The sequence below is a fragment of the Ursus americanus genome, chromosome 4 (genome assembly GCF_024610735.1).
Source record: "Ursus americanus isolate L20-20 chromosome 4, mUrsAme1.1.p, whole genome shotgun sequence".
Lineage (NCBI taxonomy): Eukaryota > Metazoa > Chordata > Mammalia > Carnivora > Ursidae > Ursus > Ursus americanus.
Genome location: NC_142130.1, coordinates 69,381,262 through 69,404,081, shown reverse-complemented (window position 1 = coordinate 69,404,081; position 22,820 = coordinate 69,381,262). Strand labels below are relative to the sequence as shown.

General features: G+C 35.8%; 1 protein-coding gene across 1 annotated transcript in view; it reads right to left on the bottom strand.

Moving 5' to 3' along the window:
* ROBO1 (roundabout guidance receptor 1) overlaps window positions 1-22,820 on the bottom strand; it is a 764,830-nt gene that overhangs the window by 110,252 nt on the left and 631,758 nt on the right. The window contains exons 5-6 of the mRNA XM_087861719.1: window positions 629-749; window positions 140-278 (exon numbers count right to left, since the gene is read on the bottom strand). Coding sequence (XP_087717845.1) covers window positions 140-278; window positions 629-749 — 260 coding nt within the window. The remainder of the gene's footprint in view (window positions 1-139; window positions 279-628; window positions 750-22,820) is intronic.

Below are 22,820 nucleotides of genomic sequence, written 5' to 3'. Positions count from 1 at the left end.
TTATTTCTAATATTACATCTGGTCCCTGATCAAAAAGTCTAGAGTAGACTAGTCTAATGGCACGTATGTAAGCGATGGTCCAATGAGAACAGTAGAAATTCCGAGTGGATGAATCATATCACCAAATTCCGATCTGTACCTGGATTTGGGCAGTTCTCCATCGTCTTTTCTCCATCGTACCGTAGGCACAGGGTCACCTCGGGCCTCACATTTAAATTCTGCACTGTCATCCACAGTTACGGCCAAGTTACTAGGTCTCTTCACAAACGATGGTCTCTCTAAAATTAGAAAAAGCCATCTCAAGAACAAATAAAAATGAACAGACTAAAAACCATTTTAGATGTTCATAAAGACATTTATAATTTCAAATATTATTTAGAAAATTATTTCACATAGCTCCTTTCTTCTAGAAGCCCCGCCCTAGTTTTTGAGTTTTCTCCTAGTTTTCTTCCCATCTCTTGGCTACTTTAGTGTCGGTTACTTGATTACTTTCTTGTCTCCTCTCCCACCCTGCGAAAATATTCGTTTACCATCTAAAAATGTGACTTCTTTCCCCCTGCCATAAAGAAACTGAAAAATGATAAGAGATCTACTTTACAGTGAGCAGATTAGATAAAATTTCACTTACCCAAAACAGTTAGCTCGGCTACTTCACTCTCACGTTCCCCAACCATGTTGGTACCAACACAAACGTATTTGCCAGCATCACTTTTGCGGGTGTAAGTAATCATGAGCTTTCCGCCTCGTATCTTAAAAAAAAGTTTTACAGGAATACGATTAAAATTATTTTAGCCATGTTGACATGACAGAAGTCTTCATAAGTGAAGTCTACTTTCCAAACAAAGAACAAAGCATAATTATGCCAAAAAGCTGATGTGCAGTATTTGCTGTATTTATAGGTAGTAACTTTAGACAAAATTAATACCAAATATACCATATGAAAGGGGCCAAACACTTTTACTTACCTACACCTTCTTATACAGTTATTACATTCTTTTTTTTTTTAAAGATTTTATTTATTTATTTGACAGAGATAGAGACAGCCAGAGAGAGAGAGGGAACACAAGCAGGGGGAGTGGGAGAGGAAGAAGCAGGCTCATAGCGGAAGAGCCTGATGTGGGGCTCGATCCCATAACGCCGGGATCACGCCCTGAGCCGAAGGCAGACGCTTAACCGCTGTGCCACCCAGGCGCCCCTAGTTATTACATTCTGTACAACTAGAAATTTGTATTTCTAAACTGGCCAAGTTCTTTCATATTATTTAGTTATATGAAAACCAAACAAGTGCGTGAATAATTTGGTTAGCAAGCAGGGGAAAAAAAAGGAAATTCTTAATACCATATGAGTATAATTAATATGTAAATTCCGATTAGCTATAAGTGATTTCAAGAAAGCATATTCTAATACTAGAAGATGTGGAAACAAAAACGTCCCTAATTACTTCATTGGTCAGAGTTGCTTTAAAGGAATATATCGTTAAAGATCTCAAACAGTGCAGAAACTGACATGATCTAAAAAAACATAGGTGTTGCTGCTGCCCAAGTAGTTTCCCAGGGACTTAGGAGGCAGAGACTGAACAGATCCCAATAAATCATCTTGAAAGTCATTTGGACACACTCTTGAACATTTAATTATTTGAAGAAGAATTAATTACAAATGTAAGAAGACTTCCAGTACAATAAATAGACTGAAGTTAACCATGAATTAAGATCAGGTTGCGAAATTGAACTACCTTTACTTAATTTAATAGGCTTTTGGTGGAGAGTTGGGTTCAATTACCCAGGAATATCTATAATGCTCTGGACCTTGGAAAGGTTTTGTCAGGGATAACTTCTAGAATGTTTCTTCATGTAGGTTTGACCTCAACCTCACAGTTATTCTGTCTAGTGTACTCATGAGAGAGAGAGAAAGAGAGAGAAAGAGAGAGAGAGAGGGAGAGAGACACGGAGAGAAGAAAAAGCAAAGCAAAGGCAGGCAGGAAAGAACTATTCAAATGGATTTTTTTTCCATCATAAACTTGGAGTTTATTGAAACCACTAATTTATAAAGGCGGGGTCGTAGTGTCTTGGAGTGCCTAAATTCCTTAGTTTCAATCTAGACACCCAAACTAGATGTGTTAGGACTTTATGTGTGAGGACAAACCAAATATTAACAGTGCAGGTTTAATTTCTGTGGTTTTTAGAACTTAGTATTTTTTCAGTCATTTTATTAAAATAATAATCATGATTCTCTAGGTACCTTTACAAAAACCACACAAGGACTTTACACTGTATTGCTCATGACTCTCTCCCTCACACCTAGAATAAGCCTACACATAGTCACCACTTGAATGATTTTTGTTGAATACAAACTGCTTTTATACACAAAATCTAGTCTGTCATCCAAGGAAGCATTTCTATAAAGGTTTATAGCAGTTACAAGATAGATATATTATTTACACATATACTTAACTAAATTTCACACTGAATAACACAAAGAAATAAATGTGATGCAAAAACAAACAAATCTTCCAAAAGTTAACAATTGTCAATATTTTGTATGCAGTCTCTCTCTCTCACACAATATACAGACATAGCTATAGATTGACCTCTATCTCTACATCTATACACACACACTTTTACTAAAGTAGAATAATCTGGTATATGTTCTTCTGTATGCATTTTCAACTCAATAATACGTTGAGAGTATTTTTACATTTTAAATGTTGAAGACCTTTAGACAGATCCTCCCCAACCATTTCAATGACTAAATAGTATTCCATGACACACAGTATTCATTGTACAGATTTATCATATTTTACCAAACTATTCCCCTATTGACAGATGTTGAAGATATTTCATTTTTTCCTCTTCTAAATCGGCATCTTTTCTCTCGTGAGCAATTATCCCATTAGAAAGTCTCAAAGTGGGAGTCTTAATTCAAATGTACACCCAACCTTCAGGCTATTGGTTCACAGTGCTATTTTATGTTTCATAAAGTGGCTTTTGTGTGACTGTATCATTTAAATTTTGGTCTTTATCATAACCCTGCTGTGAGACTGTTAGGGCAAGTGTTCTACTCACTTCATTTTTCACTTAAGGAACAAGCAGCTCTGCAGAGTGTAATCTCCTCTCCCATAAAGCTCCAACTATGCCCATCATCACAGTATATTTAATTTTGCCTTTCAGTGCCAGCTTTCCACCCTGACTGTGAACTCTGAGGCAGGGAAGCATATCTTATTTGTCTTTTAGCCCCAGGACTTGTCACAATAGGTAATCAATAGTAAAAAAAAAAAAAAAAAAAAAAATTGTGGAAGGAAAGTGACTTGACAATGTCACTTAGGAAGTGGGAACAGATTTTAGCCAAGATATGTCTTTCGCTACATGAGATGTACAAATGACAGGAAACACACAGCCCACAGCACTGTTATAATTGCAATTTAATGAACTTGAGTTTAATAAGCTTGACTTCTTGAGGTTCAGAAAATCTGAGAATCATATCAAGATCCATACTATGAAGATCCGCTGTTACCTTTTATCATGTACTTACTTTGAAACACTTTCCATAAACATTTCTAAAATCTTGAGGAAACAAAAATCATTCCAGCAAGAATGAAGGTGACAAATTCTATTCCTGATTGGAAAGTTCAATGATCTGAGATGTGGTCCTAGAGGATGTTCCATTACTGGTTCTTTAATTTTGGTCAAGGCATTGAGCCTCCTCCTAGGCCTCGCGATCTAACTTGAAATGTTTTTGCACATTTAGGTGGTTGCTTCATTTCTGAAGGGATTGTACGTTAGTTAGTAAAAGTTACAGCAAAATAAGAGGAAGTCAACAAACGCTCTTAAGTATTCTTTTTGCTTTAAAGGTTAAGTCAGTGAGTCATATCCACAATAAAATATAAGGCTTTATGAATAATTTTAAAAATACATTCAAACGTGGAGGAAAATGAGAGTCAAAGAATGATGAAGTGTAAATAATTTTCAACAGTACAGACATTTTTACAGCTTCAATAGAACATAGTACTAATTTACTTTTACAAATCTTAAATACTTGGGAAGGTAGAGTTTTAAGTCAACTTGCTGATGTGCACGTGGGGCACCAATTAACATTATATATTGCAGCCCAACACTGTTCTATTTTGAAAGGATCCCTATACATCGAGAAGAAGGGAAATTTCGTTAACATGAGTTATGAGGGGGCTGCCAGGGGATTCTCAGACAGGGGGAAATTCCAGTGTTGCGGTGAATGGGAGGAAGCAATAACTAAGGTGAACTACAAATTCAAAGAAAGCCATCAATACTGAAGAATCCATCCAAAGAAGCCATCAAGTACTCACACCCTCTTCCTACAGCTCTAGCTATACCTTGACCTTGAACAACATGAGTGTGAATGTGCAGGTCCACTTCCATGCAGATTTTTTCAATAAATACAGTATAGTACTGTAATGTATTTTCCTTACTATTTTCTTAATAGCATTTTCTTTTCTCTAGCTTACTTTATCATAAGACTACAGTATAGAATACATATAACATACAAAATACTATGTTTCTGTTACGGGTAAGGCATCCAGTCAACAGCAGGCTATTAGTTAAGTTTGGGGGGAATCAAAAGTTACACACAGATTTTCGACTGTGCAGCGACTCCTAACCTTTATGATGCTAAGAGTCTACTGTGTTCACACTTGGCTCAATTCTGGAAAACTTTTCTAAACCCATCTGCCAGGGGACTTACGCTTTGGTGACACATAGCTATGTTTTGCTACTAAATATAAATAGAGAAGCCTTTCTTCTTCTATAAGATTTCATTTTACAGACTGCTTTGCTAAACCATGTTTATTGTTCAAATTAAAAATAACCCACCAGGCATTTTATGAAATATTTTCTCTGTCCTTTGTAAGTAAATACTAGTTGTATGGACCACTATGACATGTATTTCCACAAGAAACGTTTTTAAATGAATCAGGTATCTCAAGAGGCTCTCTTCATTAGAATCATAATATGACTACAGCATACATTTATCATACCTGTTCATTTATATATAATCTCTGTATCAATGAAAAAATAAACTAAAATAACTGAAGCCCAAAATAAAAATATTAACTTTATAAGGCATTTTTTGAAAAATGCATATTTTTCTTGAATAACAGCAGAGAGATTAATCAACAATGGCTACATGAAGTCAACTAAATTGCACCCCCCCAAGGTGCTCTTTACCAACATTATCTGGTTGGAACCAAACTCAAAATGAAAATATATACAAAAACTTAGGGGAAGAAAAAAAGAGAATATTTCTAAATCCCAGATAATCTTTCAAATTGATCAAAAGTAGATACATTCACATAGGAAAGCAAAGTGAGCATGGGCCCCGGAATCACCTCCTCTTAGTATCTACATGTGAGGTCAGGCAAGACGTTCACTTCTCTGTACTCGGTTTTTCATCTCTAAGATAGGGATTCTCTTAACACTCATCTCCAAGGATATGGAGAGTTAGTTACATGAAATAAATAATATAAAGTACTTAGAAAAATGCCTGCATATTATCGTAATTATATATTATGTTTATGGATTTAATGATTAAAGAGACATTTGCCTAATCAAAACCAATCTTCCTTTGTAAGGCTACATCCAGAAGCTTTTTATTAAAATTAATTAGTAACACATCTTCCATTGCTTTTGTCAGAAAAAATGTTTATTTGCATCAACATAGCAAAGCCTTAGAAACAAGTAATTCTCAGGCCAAATATGTTCTTATTTCCTCCAAAACAGGGATTCTTTATGAGGGCAATCACTTGCCCTCTCCCAGGAAATATACGGCAATGTCTTAAGATATTTGCGTTTGTCATCATTAAGGGGGGAGCAGGGGTGTTACTAACCCCTGGGGGTTAGAGGCCAGGGAGGCTTTGGAACAGCCTACAATGCACAGAGGAGTCCTCCACAACTAAGGAATTATCACACCCAAAATGTCAATAGTGCTGAGGTTGAGAAATTTTGTTCTAAAGGCCTGGCTCTGGCCTAAGGATAAATGCTCGATTAAAAGGACAACAGGAAGGAGGAGTTAAAATTAGACAAAATAATAAGTATTTATTCTATTCGGGAAATCAGTGCTACGACTTCTGAGATTAGTATAAATAACCCCCCCGCTCCACGCACACACCTTCTACCCTGTTAATAAGACAATTTCATTATAAAATACTGCATTCCATTCTGTACTCACTGGCAATAATGGTTAATGGTCTCCAAGCAGACATGACAACTTAAATGGAAAACTAAACAAGCCTTACCAAGCCTGGAAAAACTTATCTCGTTAGACATGTCAGAGACCGAAATTGACAAAGGTGAAGGAAGAAACAACAAAGTGCAGCAAATAGAGAAATATAAATAATAATAATAATAATAATAATAATAATAATAATAATAATGGGTGGAAATGGTAGTCTTCAATTTCTATAAATTCAAGTTGATTCTGACATTATGTCAATGGCTGAATGGAAACAGAGCTAAGCAAAAGCCATCATTTTATTCTCTATGGTCACAATTGTACACTACACGGGGGCCTGTTTTCTTCAATAAACAAAAGAACAGGGAAAACACAGTACTATAACCCTGATCAAATATAACATACCGACTCTCAAGCAGGACCTATTATTAATCATCACCATTTTATGTTGAATCATATACTAATATTGACTGTAAAAGGTGACTTTATACATTCTAAATCTCAGTGCCCCTTTGTAAATCAAAAATTGACATTTCCTCTCTACATAGAAAGGAAAAATATGTCTAACACATACAAAACACTATAAATGTGAAAATAGCCATATTTAAAACAAGCTAAGAAATATGTCTTGGCAGGTCTCTTCCTACAACTGGATCTGACAGCCAAATTGTAAACCTATCAAAAACGAGTTTGTATAATGAACAGACACAATGTTAAACACTGCACTGCAGCAACACTTCTTCAATTAACATAATCCGGGTGCTGGAGAAGCAGAACAGCGTTAAGCTTTCAGACAATATGCTGGCATCTAGCCTATGTCAAAAATCTAAGGCAGAGGTCCTACCTCCTCATTACCATATACCTTACCAGACCACGGTGGTAGCCACATTAGAAACCCACATTTCCATAAGCTCTAGACAGTGCTTAAAGGGGGGCCTCAGCTATCTACATACTTGAAAAAAACAAAACAAAACAAAGGTCTCGCAGAGGACTCGCTCTTTTTTGGGAAGGAGACAGAAGAGGAAAAAAAGAAGAAAGTGGTAAAGAATTTTATTTTATTTTTATTTATTTATTTTATTTGTTTATTTTTTTGGTGAGCGTTATTTACATTTTTCTTTTTTAAGCACCCGGTTACCCCATTCCCCCACCCCCCTCCCTTCTGTAACCCTCTGTTTGGTTCCCAGAGTCCAGGGTCTCTCATGGTTTTTCTCCCTCTCTGATTTCTTCCCATTTACTTTTCCCTCCCTTCCTGTATGGTCCTCAGCACTATTATGTACCACATACGAGTGACTTTTAAAGTTTTAAGTGTCAGCCTCTGAATTTTTTTAAAAAAGTGTTTCAGAGACATTAAGGTATAGAATACATCAATATATTTGATATACAGGGTTGTTACGAACTAGCATTTTTCTGTTTAAAACATAATACATGGTCATTTTCCCTAAGGGTGAAACGTCTTCTCTCCTAGTACTTAAAGATTTCTCTAAAGCTGTTGAAAATCCCTTAGCAGAATGTTTTCATCTTTACTAGACTATTTACTAAATACCAAGATAATATAGAAAAATCAGGTATAAGGTGTAGCTTTTAACTGAAAAGAGAATCATTTTATATTTCCAGTAAGCATGAAAAAATCATAATTAGAACTTCAATCAGAATTCTTATTTCCAGAATACAAGAAGAAAAACTGATTATCTTTGTACACATAGAAACATGTTTCCTTTAAAAAGGTAAATTAAGTAAGCTTTTTGTCTGGTTATTCAGTGAAGTATATAGCGTACCCTGCAATCAGTACTTACAATCAGAAATAAAGATGAACTTAAAATGAACTTCTTGGTATGTCTTCATTTTCTACCCTAAAGCAAGTCAGATGATTTGCAGTATCTGTTACACAGGAATTTTTTTTTCAGGCATCACCCTCACAACGTTAGCCATACACCTCTAGGTTAACATACTAACCCAACTGGGGCTAATTAACTAGTTTGGCTACACAAAATCTTTTCTGCTTTTAATTACATTAACTTAATGTGACTCGAATTCAGCAGACCAAAAATGAAACCACTAATTATATTAAGGGCTTCAAAGACGATTTCGAATTGCTAACCACCAAACTGTCATATAATTTATCTCATTTCCTTTAATAGATTTTGCATTTAATATCTGTGTTGCTTACTAGAAATACTATTTTTAAACTACATCATAACAATAGATTAAAAGAAAAATGACTTAGAATGCTGAAGGAGAAATATGTTTAAATAATACCTATCAGACATATACAGGTGTCGTCATACAAGTGAAAAATCCTGCAGTACTGAATTTTCACAATTTTCAAAAAGTTTTAAAGGCTCAGAAATACTCATTTATGGTAGTAAAGCCTTGATAAGCAGGGTTAACGTGAAGAGTGACATTTTTAAGGCACCCGGGCTTAGAAATTATTTTTTTCTGAAAAACTTGACTCTTTACCACTGTTCTTATACTATTTTTGCAAAGTAAATAAGAGAAGAGGCTTTGAATTACAGTCTAGTCTACTATAGATCATCCTTAAACAATTTACTACTAGCTCTCTTTGGGTAGAATATTTGTTCCCAACCACGTTGTCAATTCTGCCTGGATCTTTGACCTACAGCACGGATATCAAGCTGTTGTGAACTCGAGGAGAAGTACTTTGCATGGGTTTAAGACTTCTTAGTGACAATGAGATGCAGGTACCCCAGATGGCCAGCCCTGGCCCCCAGACATTCTCCTTGGTGAAAGGAACTGCAGGACAGTTTTGGATGGTCCCTATGGACCCCTTTCAACAGAGACATGTAGAGAAGAGTCATGCGAACGGGTTTTAAGTTTTTTTGTTTGTTTGTTTTTGTTTTCAAATTTAGCATTTATTCAACAACAACAACAACAAAAATAAACCAAAAAGATATCTTGCTTGAGCAGAGAGTCCGGGGGGGGGGGGGTCATTAAAATAACTTCCCCACCTGGCTGCAAAAGCAGTAACACTTTTTTTGTTGCTTTAATGCAAACAATTCAGATTCACGCGTCCATGTTTTCTACAACATACACTACAATAGCATCTTTCAAAAACAACCATGCTTTACCGCATTCGAAATTAAGCGAAAAGACTGGGGGTAGTAGAATTAAATGTACAAATGACAGACAAGGATTGGATAAAATACATGTCTCGTAGCAATCTTAAAAAAATTACAATCAAGCAGCAAAAGACAATTCATGTAATTCAGATGGTACACAATATCAAAGAAATTGCTGGATTTCTTATTTGACAATATTTCTTATACCTTTAAGTAGTTCAAAAAGAATAGATGATAAAAAAGTCATGTTTAGAATTAGATCATTTCATGTTTTTACTAGTTCTTCTTTAATATCATATTTAGGTACTTTACATTTCTGAATACACATGTTAATGATTGTGTTCTTGTTTCACTCTTTGGAACCTAAATTTTAATGTAGTTAGTAATCAGATACAAACATAAATGTTTGATAAATTTCCACTATCAAAAAATCACTGACCTAAAACAATTTGTATCTAATACTCTAGTCACCATAAACACTTTTCTTAGTATATACGCAAATTTCAAGAAAATTTTTTATTTATTCTGCTTATTTGTACTACTCTTGTCACACAAAAGTAATGCTTTTTAAAATTCAGGTACCCATGACAACACAATTTCATATTTTAAGTCTCAAACTTATGTTTTATTTTAAATAAACATATAAACAATACAACAGGATCAGCCAAACCATGGTTCTTCCTGGCTAACCAAGTCTACTTACTTTCTACTTTTCATAAAGATACTATCTCTCAATTCATTTTCTGAAAAGTGTTCACCTCTCCCTATTCCTTTATCATTTCAGTTCACAGAGACCTTAGAGAGAGAGAGAGAGAGAGGAGAAGGAAGAAAAAAATGCATTGTTTTAAATATTTCCCACTCAAGTCCCTTGCTCAGATGTGACCTGGTTTCATGCTGCTCAGGAAAGGTTGTTAGGTAAAGCGGCCTTGTACTCATCACCAGTTCGATACGGACTCGTGACACAATGAGAGCAGCTGTAACCCAGAGATGGGTTAAACTGAGAAAAACAGATTATGGAGTAGTATTCACAATATTCCTTTTACTGTAGATTATTTAGAAAATTAATTCAGATTTTCATCGCACTGCAAAAAGTTTTCGCCTGGGTAGGACTCATCCATTGACTCATCAGCCATTCTTATGCAAAGCCCATTTCCTGTTCTACAGTCTACTTAAAGTGTAAATAATGCCCATGGGATTTGCACAAAACATCTTACATAATAAAAAGATGACTGGGTAAAGTACATATTCATTATTAAAAAATTATGAAAATGACAAATCAAAAGCAATCAAATGACCATTTTGCCTTTTTCTTGCGGACATTAAAAGGGGCAGCATTACAAGGAGAAAACCATAACTTGTAGGTCTTTCAACTGTTCTCTTAGGAGTAGAATAGAGAGGAAAACTAGGCAATTGGGATCTCTCTATTGGTGTCCCATATTTGCTTAGGCTGCATGCATAGAAGAGAACATGATCCAATTTCATTTGTTTGCCGGTACACTTTACAATACCATTTAAAAACCAACACGGTTTCAGCCAGGAGTTTAAATACACTCGGTCATCAGAGGGAAGCAACAAGAGACTCGTGCAGAAAAAGCAATTATCCCAGTGGGAGCACGTGGCTCGCCACAGCTTGGGGAACTGCCCGCTGAGAACACAGGCCTGGGAGAATTGCTGCCTAGGCCTATGGCAGCTGCATTGCTCTGTTATTTCCATTTCCCCTACTCAACTTTTCATTTCTCCTTCATAGCAGTTTATGAATTGGTAGTTGACTGTTTGCTGCCGCAGAGGCACACCTCTGATAATTTGATTATAGACCCCGTCAGGAAGCGCTGTATTGCTAATTGCAGGCAAGGGGAAGCCACCCTACAGAGAGACACAGTTAAGTTATAGGGAGAGGAGGATTTTCTTTGTGAAGGTATAAATTATTACCTTTCTGTCTATCGAGTTTATATCACCAGAGGACCTTCCCGTGAATCCTCATTTTAACAAGGAATAATAGAAAAGAAACACAGTCTCCTTAAAAACCCATCTCTTTTCCTTACGTGTGACTCAAAGTCAATATGAAGACTTGGGTTTGGCATTTTCTCTCAGACACCCATTTTCTTGAGCGAACAGTTATGTAGCCTAAAGCAATCCACCAAGAAAGCCCTCTTTAATTTACTGTATTTCAAACCAGGGGCAGACAACTGCTTGGTGCTGGTGAAATGGAGAGCAGATAGACAGGGAAGGCTTTTAGCTGATTTCCCAGGTGTCTGGTTCCCCCATCATTAAGATCAGAACCCAAAAGTAAATCCTATAAAAAGGAATACAAAGGGTGCTTTGGGAAGAAAATAGCCTTTGCTAGCTATCTCCTAAAAGTAAGCAAGTTGATTGATTTTTACCTCTATGAAAATTATAGGTGTTACGTGGTAGTATTTTACATGCATATGAAAAATTAATTTAGCTCATAGCTATTAAAGTTAATGTATTAGTTCCTTCACAGGTCTCATGAAACAATGTCCTGCTGTTTTAAAGGTAAAAACAAAGTCTTACAGGCAATTTTCACTTTTCTACAAAACCAGGTTTGCTTTTTATCACCTCAACCAACCATCTGGCTATAATTCTGAATTTACATACAGTCACTGTTAGGACAGCCTGAAATAAAAATCTATGGAGGAATTATGACTATACTGTAGAAATAAAGATGACAAATGCTCATACTATTTGAGGGAAGAAAAAGCTCATTTTCAAACACTTGGCTCTTTCGAGTTACAAGTGCACCAGCTGAAAATACTTTTCAAACAGTAAATCCCTTTTTCTCTCCATCAGTTCTTACACTTAGGTCTTCTCTACAGTTTTGGTCCAGTGTGAGAATTTCCCTCACCACCAAATGCCTTGCTAAGATAATGCCTTTTCCAGAGACTGTGCATAATTTGTCACTCTTGAAATTTAAATGCACTTGTATTCCGAAGAAGATACATAGCCATGGCAGAAAAAGTCAAATCAAGGTTGAGTATGCAAGGCATTCTTGGATTCAGAAATTCAGAATGACTTTATGGAAATTAAGTAAGGAGTAGTACTTAATGGAAACATTTATAATTTGGAAAAAGTATAAAGCAATAAAATCCTTTCATCCTATTTATTGGGATTCTCCACAAATACGAACATCCCTAAAGCAGCTACACACTGAAATAAACACCCATTCCCATTCTGTGGGATTTTAATCCCAGAGTCAAAGGACAGCAAGAGGAGACTTCAAGTGACAAGCTTAATTGATTAATCAGAAGTCAGGGCTCATCAGACCAGGGTCAGAGACTCAATAGCCATATGGCCAGTTGCTTCACTCTCTTTTATTGATCACAAGACTATGTCAGAACCCAGCTCCGTTATTTCGCAAATGTGTGCCTCCTCTATGATAAGATAAAAATAATAACCCTCTTCTCCCCCAACACTGCTCATGTTAAGACGAATGAAAACATGTCTAAGCACTGCCTAAGGAAGCAAGTAGGGTATTTTGTGGATGTGAAAAAGCCATTAAATTCATAAAGAAAAAACGTTGGAGCGAGGGCTTAAATGAACTCTTCTCGATGGTTTATGTTAAGCTTCAGAGTCACCCACGCACATTTCCCACAATTTCCTGAGAACTAATGATTAAGGCACGGACAAATAAGAAATAAAAACAAAGGTATCCTGACCCCTTATATTTCTATAGTTATCCGTGAAAAAAGAAATTAAAGAGGACTGGTATTTGTTTAGGACAATCTTTCTCGGTTATAAGTACTTTAGTTCTCTGTTCAAGGCAACAGTGTCCCGAACAGACAATGTGGTGCAAAAAGTATGAATGATGTTAACGATCTCAGTGTTCTGAACTGCTCCTAACCCCATGTTTGTAAGTATTTGAACTTTGAGTTGAAATTCAGAATTTGTAACTTCTAGATTGCATCCACACAAACCTAATGAGTGGCTAGTCTATTAACTAAATAGTAATAGTCTATGATTCTATTCTATTATTCTGTTTAATATTAATTGTTAAATCCTAATAGCAGGAGGTTCCAAAAATAGGTGGTGGGAAAGGTTCTGGTGGAAGTGATGTCAGCCAGTGCAAAGATTAAGGAATAAGATAAAGTCAATTAAAAAACAACAACAACAACAAACTTGATCCCATGTTTCTTGCCTCTCTTCCACGTGAAATATAAATTCTACAATGATAAAGAACTTTTCATATCCCTAGTATGTAGCACAACACCTACATAACAGACAATATCAGACTTTTCAAGACCTAAAAAAGCAGATACCTAGAATTTCTTGATTTCACTCATGACTTCAGAAAAAGGTTTGATATTTTAGAATTTAAGTTAGAAGTACACTATTTTCTATTGCCTTGCAGAGGACAAATTCAAATTCCAATGACTTAATATCAAGGTAATAAATAAATTTAAATTTTCTGATGATTCAAAACAGGTTTTAAAGGACTTACCAACTGCAAAAACCTAGGGGCAACTGGGTGGCTCAGTCGGTTAAGTGTTTGACCCTTGATTTCGGCTCAGGTTATAATCTCAGGGTTGTGAGATCAAGCCCTGCTTTGGACTCCATGCAGACATGGAGCCTGGTTCAGATTCTCTCTCTCTCTATGCCCCCTCCAAAAAAAAAAAAAAAAAAAAAATCACCTGCAAAAACTTAAACCCTGAAAAAAATTTAAGCCCTAAATGTAAAATGCCTTTGATGGTTTTCTCCAAAAGCACATGAAAATTGTATCAGTGAATCTGTGGTACATTTCATAAATGTATGAATGTATTTAAACAGCAATCTGGATTATTATTATTGTAGGTAATGAAAATAGTGATGTATCAACTGGTGCTATATACACGACACTGTTGCATTCATCATCTTTGATTTTTACAACAGTCTCACAAAGGAAAATATATTTTCCTATTTGGGGACGAGAAAACTAAGGCTCCGAGAATATCAGAGACTTGTTCTACACCATTTAGTAAGTGGATTGGAGCTTATTCTCCACAGGTCCAAAATAAAGGTTTTGAACAAAAAGCAGGAATTCATATTTTCTTTGCATCCCACACCACAAACTATAAATTAGCAATATCTTGCAAATGCATAGAGCCCACGATTTAATGGCATGGCAAAGAAATAGGTGTTATTGGTGGACTGCCTGAGCGTGTTAGACTGATGGCCCTCCTTCCATCTGACTCCGTATTTCAACCTGACTGATCTGGTATCCAACCTAATTGCCCTTAATCCATCTGGCTGCCAGGGGGGAAAATGTGCATGTTTACACTTGACATCTGCATGTGTTCTTTGCAAGTAAAGTGTAGTTAGGTAAATATTTTATATTAGTTCCTACACAGAGGAATAGTTCTTCTTTCCCCATATAAACATGCACTTACTATCATGGCATGTTTATAATTTAAACAGAATATTTATAAGCTCTCCTAATAAAGATGAGGAAATCTGACATAATCTTTTATAAGCATGATGCGTGGGGCAATATGGTGGTGTAATATGTCTAGGTGAGAAAAGAATGACACCATGAATGTTCAAAGACAAAGAAATATGAAATGCTGGGTTCCTGAGCAAATTACACGTTATCCACCCAAGGAAACAAATTTCCATTATTTTCAACCAGTTTTACCCATATTGAGTTCAACTGCTCTTGAAATTTTCCCACAAGATGATGCTCTTAACAGGAGCCTGTTTCTACTGTGATCAGCCTTTAAAGACTCATGATCACCTAGATTTGTAAGATTTAAGAAGAGAAAACCTGTGCCATCTGTTAGTAATTTTGTTAATGCATACCAGATTATTTTACAAGTGTACTATTTATCATATTATCAAATTCTTCGGGTTTAAGGAGATAAAATTGAAGTGGTCAGATGTTACCAAGAGAATATTAGTGCTTTGAAAGCATCTATCCTTCAAACAAAAGAAATGCAAAAGCAGCATTAGTTTAGATATCAGCCTCAGCATAAGATTTGGGATTCTTCTTTGAGAGAGTATCCTTAAATAAAAGTGATAACACGCACAAGATTGAGAAATAGATAGAGTCAATCTTAGCCAGTTACAAATAATGAAAAAGAAATCCCAACTCCCTTTTAAGGGGGGATTAAGGCTTAAAATAATTTCTTTGCTTTCTGCATCTTGGACCATGTTAAAACACGGAAAGAATGCCTTGTACAATCAAGTGCACTTCTCAATCTACTACTTTGCTTTTAAGATTACAATTCATTCTGCCTATGGTACACAGAAAACAAGTGAAGTCTGGGTCATCCTGCGCAAACACAAAAATAATAAGCAATAAGAAAAGTCAACTTTTTTTAAAACAGAGAATTTACAAAAATGTATTTTGCTATCATTTAAATGTTTTCCAAATTACAGATAAGATTTATAAGCAATGCTTTAAGATAAATTTTAAAACTGTATCTTTAGAGAAGCATTTCATCTGTGATTAATAGAATATCATATATATATATATATATATATATATATATATATATATATATATATATATATATATATATATAAGCTGGTTAGAGCACCATCCTTGAAGCCACAAAAGATTAAACCTTTAATTTGGCAAACTACACTAACCCAAAATTAAAGAAAGTACTCCCAGACAGTAGTAAAATTTCACTAGTCCTTGGCTATTTGGAGGAACGAAACAGCCCGATCAAGTATATCAAAGTCTTGGAAAATGAAGAAACACAGCTGCTTGAGTAAGCATGTATTATAAGGGGAGAAAAAAGGCAGGTGGGGGAGGGGGAGGGACAACATTTTAAGTCTGCTTTCTCGATTACTATACCCAACTAATCTGAAATTCTTATTATGGGCTTTGTCATCTGACCACGTGTGTCCATTTCATAAAGTTATAATACTTCTGGTTAGTATACACAATTGATAATTACTTTGAATTATGAGGTACAACTTTTCTTTAGCTGATGACTCAAATGTCTCAGCCATTACTTTCTGGAAGGTCTACTCTGACTGAAGGATCATGGATGCTAACCAGCAGCGTACATCCACATTAGGTTTCAGCCCAGTGAGTTCAGCAGTTGGCAGATTTCCGTACGGAAAGTGGCTTGGGCAGATCTGCTAGGTCCTCCACTATGTCTTCTAATGTTGCTTTGGCTGAAACCAACATTTGGGTGGGATTAGATTTTAGAAAAATATTCACAACTGTTTTTAAGGAAACCTGTTTGGAAAAAAAATCAGAAAGCCAGAATCATCTCAAGAGACTTAAAAGAGTTCTGACAATCAGCATGAAACGCAAAACAGGATAAAACATCAACATTGTACAATAACAAAATTGTTCAAGATTATTCTGATTTTTCACATATGTTAGGACTTGTACTCATAGGGACGTTCATTACATTACTTGGAGGAAACTTGAAAATTTTATAGTGTATCATTTCCTGTTTCCTGAACCAAAGACTATTTGTTGAAGTAGAAAATACATTATCTGGCAGTCTTTAGCCTCTGCTACAGTAACTTTGCTTCCAAACCTACTTGCGCCCTCTCTGTGATGGTTGAATGAGTTTACATAGACGTATGAGGACTTTATTAGGAATTACAACAAGGTGTCTTAAGGGACCTAGACAAAAATGGGCAAGCAGTCCATAAATTGTAGAGCCCCTTAAACGTAGATGCCAGAGAAGGCGACTCATATATTTGATGCACACTTAAAAACTGATCAAAACAGGGCATAGCACAGTTTAATCAGTGTTTTTTCTTGTTTTCTGTTCTGTTTTGTCCACTGAATATCTAATTCAAAAGGGCTCTTTTTCATTCTGAAGTTAAAAATCACTGGTCTCTTACCTCTCCAAGTTTTAAATACCAATGCAGAATGAACATTAACTGAAAATCAAGACAGAAGTACTTAAAATAACACCTTACAATAAGGCTATCATTCATAGTCCTCAAAACACTTTCATTGCTCTGGTTTGATTCTCATAATAATCCTAATAAGCAATCGGGGAGGATTTAATTATCTTAATAGTGTTGATAATTAAAGGACTTGGTCAAGGTCTAGTTGTTAGTGTATCTTCAAAGAGGAGCTTCGGGGGCACCTGGCTGGCTCAGTTGGTACAGCATGCAACTCTTAACCTCAGGGCCATGAGTTCAAGCACTGCATTGGGTGTGGAGCTTACTTAAAATAAAATAAAATTAAATTAAAATTAAAAAAAAAAAAAGGAGAGAATTTCCCAAGATGGCCATAAGTTAGGCTTAACTTACTATTTAAATTGTTATTTTATATTTTTAATTTTTATTTATTTATTTTAGGTTTTATTTATTTATTTGACAGAGAGAAACAGCGAGAGAGGGAACACAAGCAAGGGGAGTGTGAGAGGGAGAAGCAGGCTTCCCGCCGAGCAGGGAGCCCCATGGAGAGCTTGATCCCAGGACCCTGGGATCATGACCTGAGCCAAAGGCAGACAGTTAATGGCTGAGCCACCCAGGCGCCCCAATTTTTTATCTTTTTAATTAGATTCAGAGGCAACCACAATCACTTAAGGTGAACGTGGATACATTCTTTTTTTATTTTTTTTAAAGTTTTATTTATTTATTTGACAGAGGGAGACAGCAAGAGAGGGAACACAAGCGGGGGGGGGGGTGGGAGAGGGAGAAGCACGCTTCCCATTGAGCAGGGAGCCGGATGTGGGACTCGATCCCAGGACCCTGGGATCATAACCTAAGCCAAAGGCAGATGCTTAACGACTGAGCCACCCAGGTGCCCCTAACTTGGATACATCCTCATTAACACACCTGATAAAGCCAGAAGATGTTCAGAATTATTAATCAAATTGACACAAGGTGATGTTTGTGCCCAATGGATAAATAAGCTGAGGCATTTTTTAAACCCTATATATTGAAGATACTACTTTCTATACTTACCAAGATAGGAAATACTGAATTTGAGACATAAAACAAGTGGCAAAATTATATGAAATGAATCCAGTAAAACACTTTACCTGTGGATTTTGTGTTAGGACTTGTCTTAGTCAGGTATAAGTGTTATTTTAGAAGAGTTGATCAGGTCTAGTCTGTCACAGGAAAAATCAGAACAGGAAGAGATCTGGTGTTGAGAGGTCTGGCTCTTCCTCCTGACTCACAACACAGATTCATGAAGAGATTTGGGGCAAATCAAATCCCCTGGCTCCCCCTTTCTTCTTAAACATAAAGGAGTTTGCCTATTCACAATCTCGCAAGTCAGCTCCATCTGTAAAATTCTGTATCTGTCAGTCACACTTAGAGAAATACAGTTACACACAGAACTAACTTGCATAGTAGCTCTTCCTTCACTTCCTGTTAAGCTGATGAAAACCATGCTTTTAGAAAAAGAAATAGCGTCAATGATACCTCCTTTCCATTTTATAGGGGAATAAGAAAATAAACACATAAAGTATGTAGGGATATAAAATCAAGTATGTTCAGATGAGCAACTTATCAATTCTAGGTGTGCTAGAAAACATTATTCTGATTTATATTTCATTCATTTAATTTTTTCCCAAGAAATACATATTGAGCTCCTATCAGAAGACAGACAGGGAATATCGCTGGCCCTCAAGTATCTTCTGTATGTTAGAGGAGTAATTTACAAATAAGGATTGCTAACAGATTAAAAGAAGAATACTTAGTAAAAGGCAAAGGTCAGGATAGCTGGGAGATAAGTCTAGTGCAGATGTGCAGAGCGGGGTTTTGTAGAAGACTCGTCTGTAGAAGTTGCATTTAAGTTGGAACCTGAAAAAATGAGTGAGTTAGACAAAGAGGATATGGGGGTCAGGACATTCCAGGCAGAGGGAAGAGCATATGCAAAGACCTCATCATTTGTTCCTTCAAGCCCTTGACATCCAAGGTCTTAAATGCATCTCTAACACATATATAATGAAAAACTAGAGCAATAACCACATGCTCACCAGAATTATGTTTGTAATCATACTGTCACCTAAACTAATTTGCCTGCTAGAACTGAGAATGTCTTTGTTTATTACAATTCTTTCATAAGAGGACTTAGACTGCACAAGTGGGTCTGAAATCCTGGCTTTCTTTTCTCTAGTTTCAGTGTCCAAACATGACTATATGTATAACTATTTAAATAGAATTACAAGTTTCGGGAAGGATGCAGGATGTTCCTTGGGAAGATAAACCAGCCTTGCTCAACCGGCATACCTCATCTGAATCACGGCATTTCTCAACTCCCTGGAGAATTGTACATAACTAGATGCATGAAAGAAAAGTCAATTTGTTACACATAGTGAATGCCTTAGGGCATTAGGGCTTAAATTCTCTTGTGGAATCCCCTGTTGATCACTGCATTTCACAATAAAAATGTACAGAGGACTTAAATTTGTTTCTTAGTATCAGTATTCATCTAAATTCTTTACTCATGATACTCACCTAAACTGAATATTCTTGGTGATTCTGTAGAAAATGGAATTTTCTCACAATGTTGAATCAGATATATATAGAAATTTAGACGAGATATTAATTCTAGATTTCTTTTCAGATATATTTATATTTTTTTTGTTTATTCAGAAAAGTTAAAATTGCTATGGCGCAAACAATTCCTGATTTTCCTTTTCTATGGAGTTTTTGATAACTAAATATACCCAGAGTTCAGGCAGGTATACCAACAACAATAATAACTAGAATGTCCATTACTAATATAGAGAGAGGGAGTGTGTCACCATTTACATTGACATTTAACATGTAGTTTCTCACTGGATTCCCACAACACCACTGAACCAATAGAGGTATTATTATACAATTCATGTCACAGGTGGAAACAATGGCATTTATAGAGATCAAATGTCGGTAAGATCATGCATTTAATACCTGTTGGAAACCAAAGTTATAATGTGGTATTGTAATACTGAAGACCGTGTCTTATTCTACTAATCCACTGTGTTTCAATTGTTAAATGTGAAATTTAAGACAGTAAGATAGTACATAAATTTACTTTTGAACTCATTTCTTCCTTCTTTAGTACCACGATTCATATTATAGATTTATACTGATGTAACTCAGATTTAAATCATGAATAACCTTTTTATGTCTAAAAAATATAAACTATGTAATATGCATGACTCTCTATGTAAGATGGACAGGAAAAAAATTCTAGTTGACTCTACCAGTTTCCTCTGACCTCCGTACAACAGAACTATGTATTTATTTTGCAGAAACACAAACTTAACTTCTCAAGGAAAGGGGGCTCAATGACATCAGCTGCATTAAGTCTGCTGATTTCCTCTAGAGGAGGTGAGGGGAAAAGGAAACAGCAGACACAGAACAAGAAAAGAAATCGGAAGACCAGAGGAAAGCACTAATCGGAGGAAGGGAGAAGGGAGCAGATGGCTTAGGAAGGAGACATGTGGGAATTGGGGGAAAGGAAGTAATTGGCAAGGAGAGGCCGAATGCCAAATTTGTAAAGGATCTGGAGGACACTGGGGATTTGGATGGGATGTTAGTCAGCTGCTTTTCACCAAAATATCACACCAATGAGGGAAATCAAAGAAACCTACCAAGACACACAGGAAGCAGAAAAGGACTAGAAAAAGAACTGATGACATCTGGCATTCTAATAACTGTACCTCCCCAGCATGGGAATGGGAAGCACTAAATACTTTTTTCAATTTATAACTGACTTTTTTCCCTAACTTCATTCATGATTTTCAAATCCTTAATTGGTTTATGAAAGAAATGATATAGATTAAGACCCTTCTATTGACTTTCTATTTTTTAACTTACTTTGCATGAATATGATTTTTCATTCATATATAAATCAATTCCTTTAAACAATCTAGGCTCGGGGTGACCAACTGTCCTGGTTTTCCTAAGACTAGGGATTTTTAAAGCAGATACCAGGACAGTCTCCAGCAAGCCGGCATGGCCAGCCATCCCATCTAAGTCACCTTATGAAAGCCTTATTAATACGCTTGTTCATCATGTTAAAATAATAAATGCTGTAAATTTTTTTTTACATTTGTCAAAGAATAATAAAAAAATCTTCCTATAGTTAAGTGATAAGTAGATGAAATTGACAATAAAGTAGTTTCAACTGACTGTGGCTTTGATAGAAACAATTTATAATAAAACTATTTCTCCATCATCTAAATTATTTTTTCAGTTAAGTAAAAAAAAAAAAAAACCTTTTAAGACATACAGAGTATTTACAGCATGCTACTAGAGCATACAGAACAGGTAGGAAGAAAAATTAAAAATTCAAGGCACAGCTTATCACAAAGAATAACACAAGTCATTAAAAAATGTTTATGTCACAAAGCCACGTACAAAGAGAATGGAAAAAGCATGTTTTATTCATCTGTAAATTTTAGCTCAGAAGCTAAGAATTTCAAACATGAAAAGATGAATGTCTTTTAAGCTTTTCTTTTAACTAGTAAAATGAAATCATTCAAGATAAACGACAGCCAAAGGTTACTATGAAGAAACTAACTAGCTGATATTTCAGAATTGAGTCCAGGTAGATCTCACAATTTACACTGTACTGTTACAGTATTAGTTTTATTATACATTATTGTTATCTACACAAAATTGCCAAGCCACTACATGAACAATATTTTCTTTAACTCAATTTCCTATTCATCATATAATTTCTTGTAACTGTTTAGTTATTCAGCAATGAGTTTTGAAATGTGTAGAGCTGATCTATTCGAACCTGGCTAATCCACAATTTGGACAGTTCATTATAAAACACATTCAGTTGAAAAATTCACTGATTCATAATATCCTTTTTAATATAAATCCTTCTTTCCCTAAATGTCAAGTGTGAACAGTTATTTCTCATCTTTGTATCTTTTGAGGTAGGGTTTCTAGAGCCCAGAGAAAGACAGCACGTGAGAGGGGCAATTGGGGGTGGGGAGCAGAAGGAGAGGAGAGAATCTAAAGCAGAATCCACCCTGAGTGCTGAGCCCAATGCGGGGCTCGATCCCACAACCCTGAGATCATGAACTGAGCTGAAATCAAGGGTTGGCCGCTTAATTGACTGAGCCACCCTAGTGCCCCTGGACCAATTCTTAACTGTACCAGTCCCAGTTTCAAGACCACCATAACCTTTACTGTGTGAACTACCTCTCCAGACCCTTATAAACATAAAGATAATGTTTTATTTCATTTTTTCCCAAGATCTGTTTTTAAGTAATCTCTGCACCCAACATGGGGCTCGAACTCACAACCCCGAGATCAACAGTTGTGTGTTCTTTGGACAGAGCTAAACAGCGCCCCCTAAAGATAATATTTTACAGCAGAAGCTAAAGGTTCCTGTCATTCTAAGTTGAAATCTACATTGATAGCAAATCAGAGTCATTATATTGTAGCAAAATCTATAGGACCCTATAGAAAATGTTATTAGTGAGTAAAAGACAGACACTCACATAATTGTTCCCTAGCCAATTCAGAGTTAATTGCTGCATTAGTGAAATTTTAGTATTTATCTGACAAGGTTATTGTCAAGATTAAATGTGTCAACATATATAAAGTATTTAGAATAGGGCCTGGCACATGGCAAGTGCTATACAGAAAGTGTTTACTATCATCATC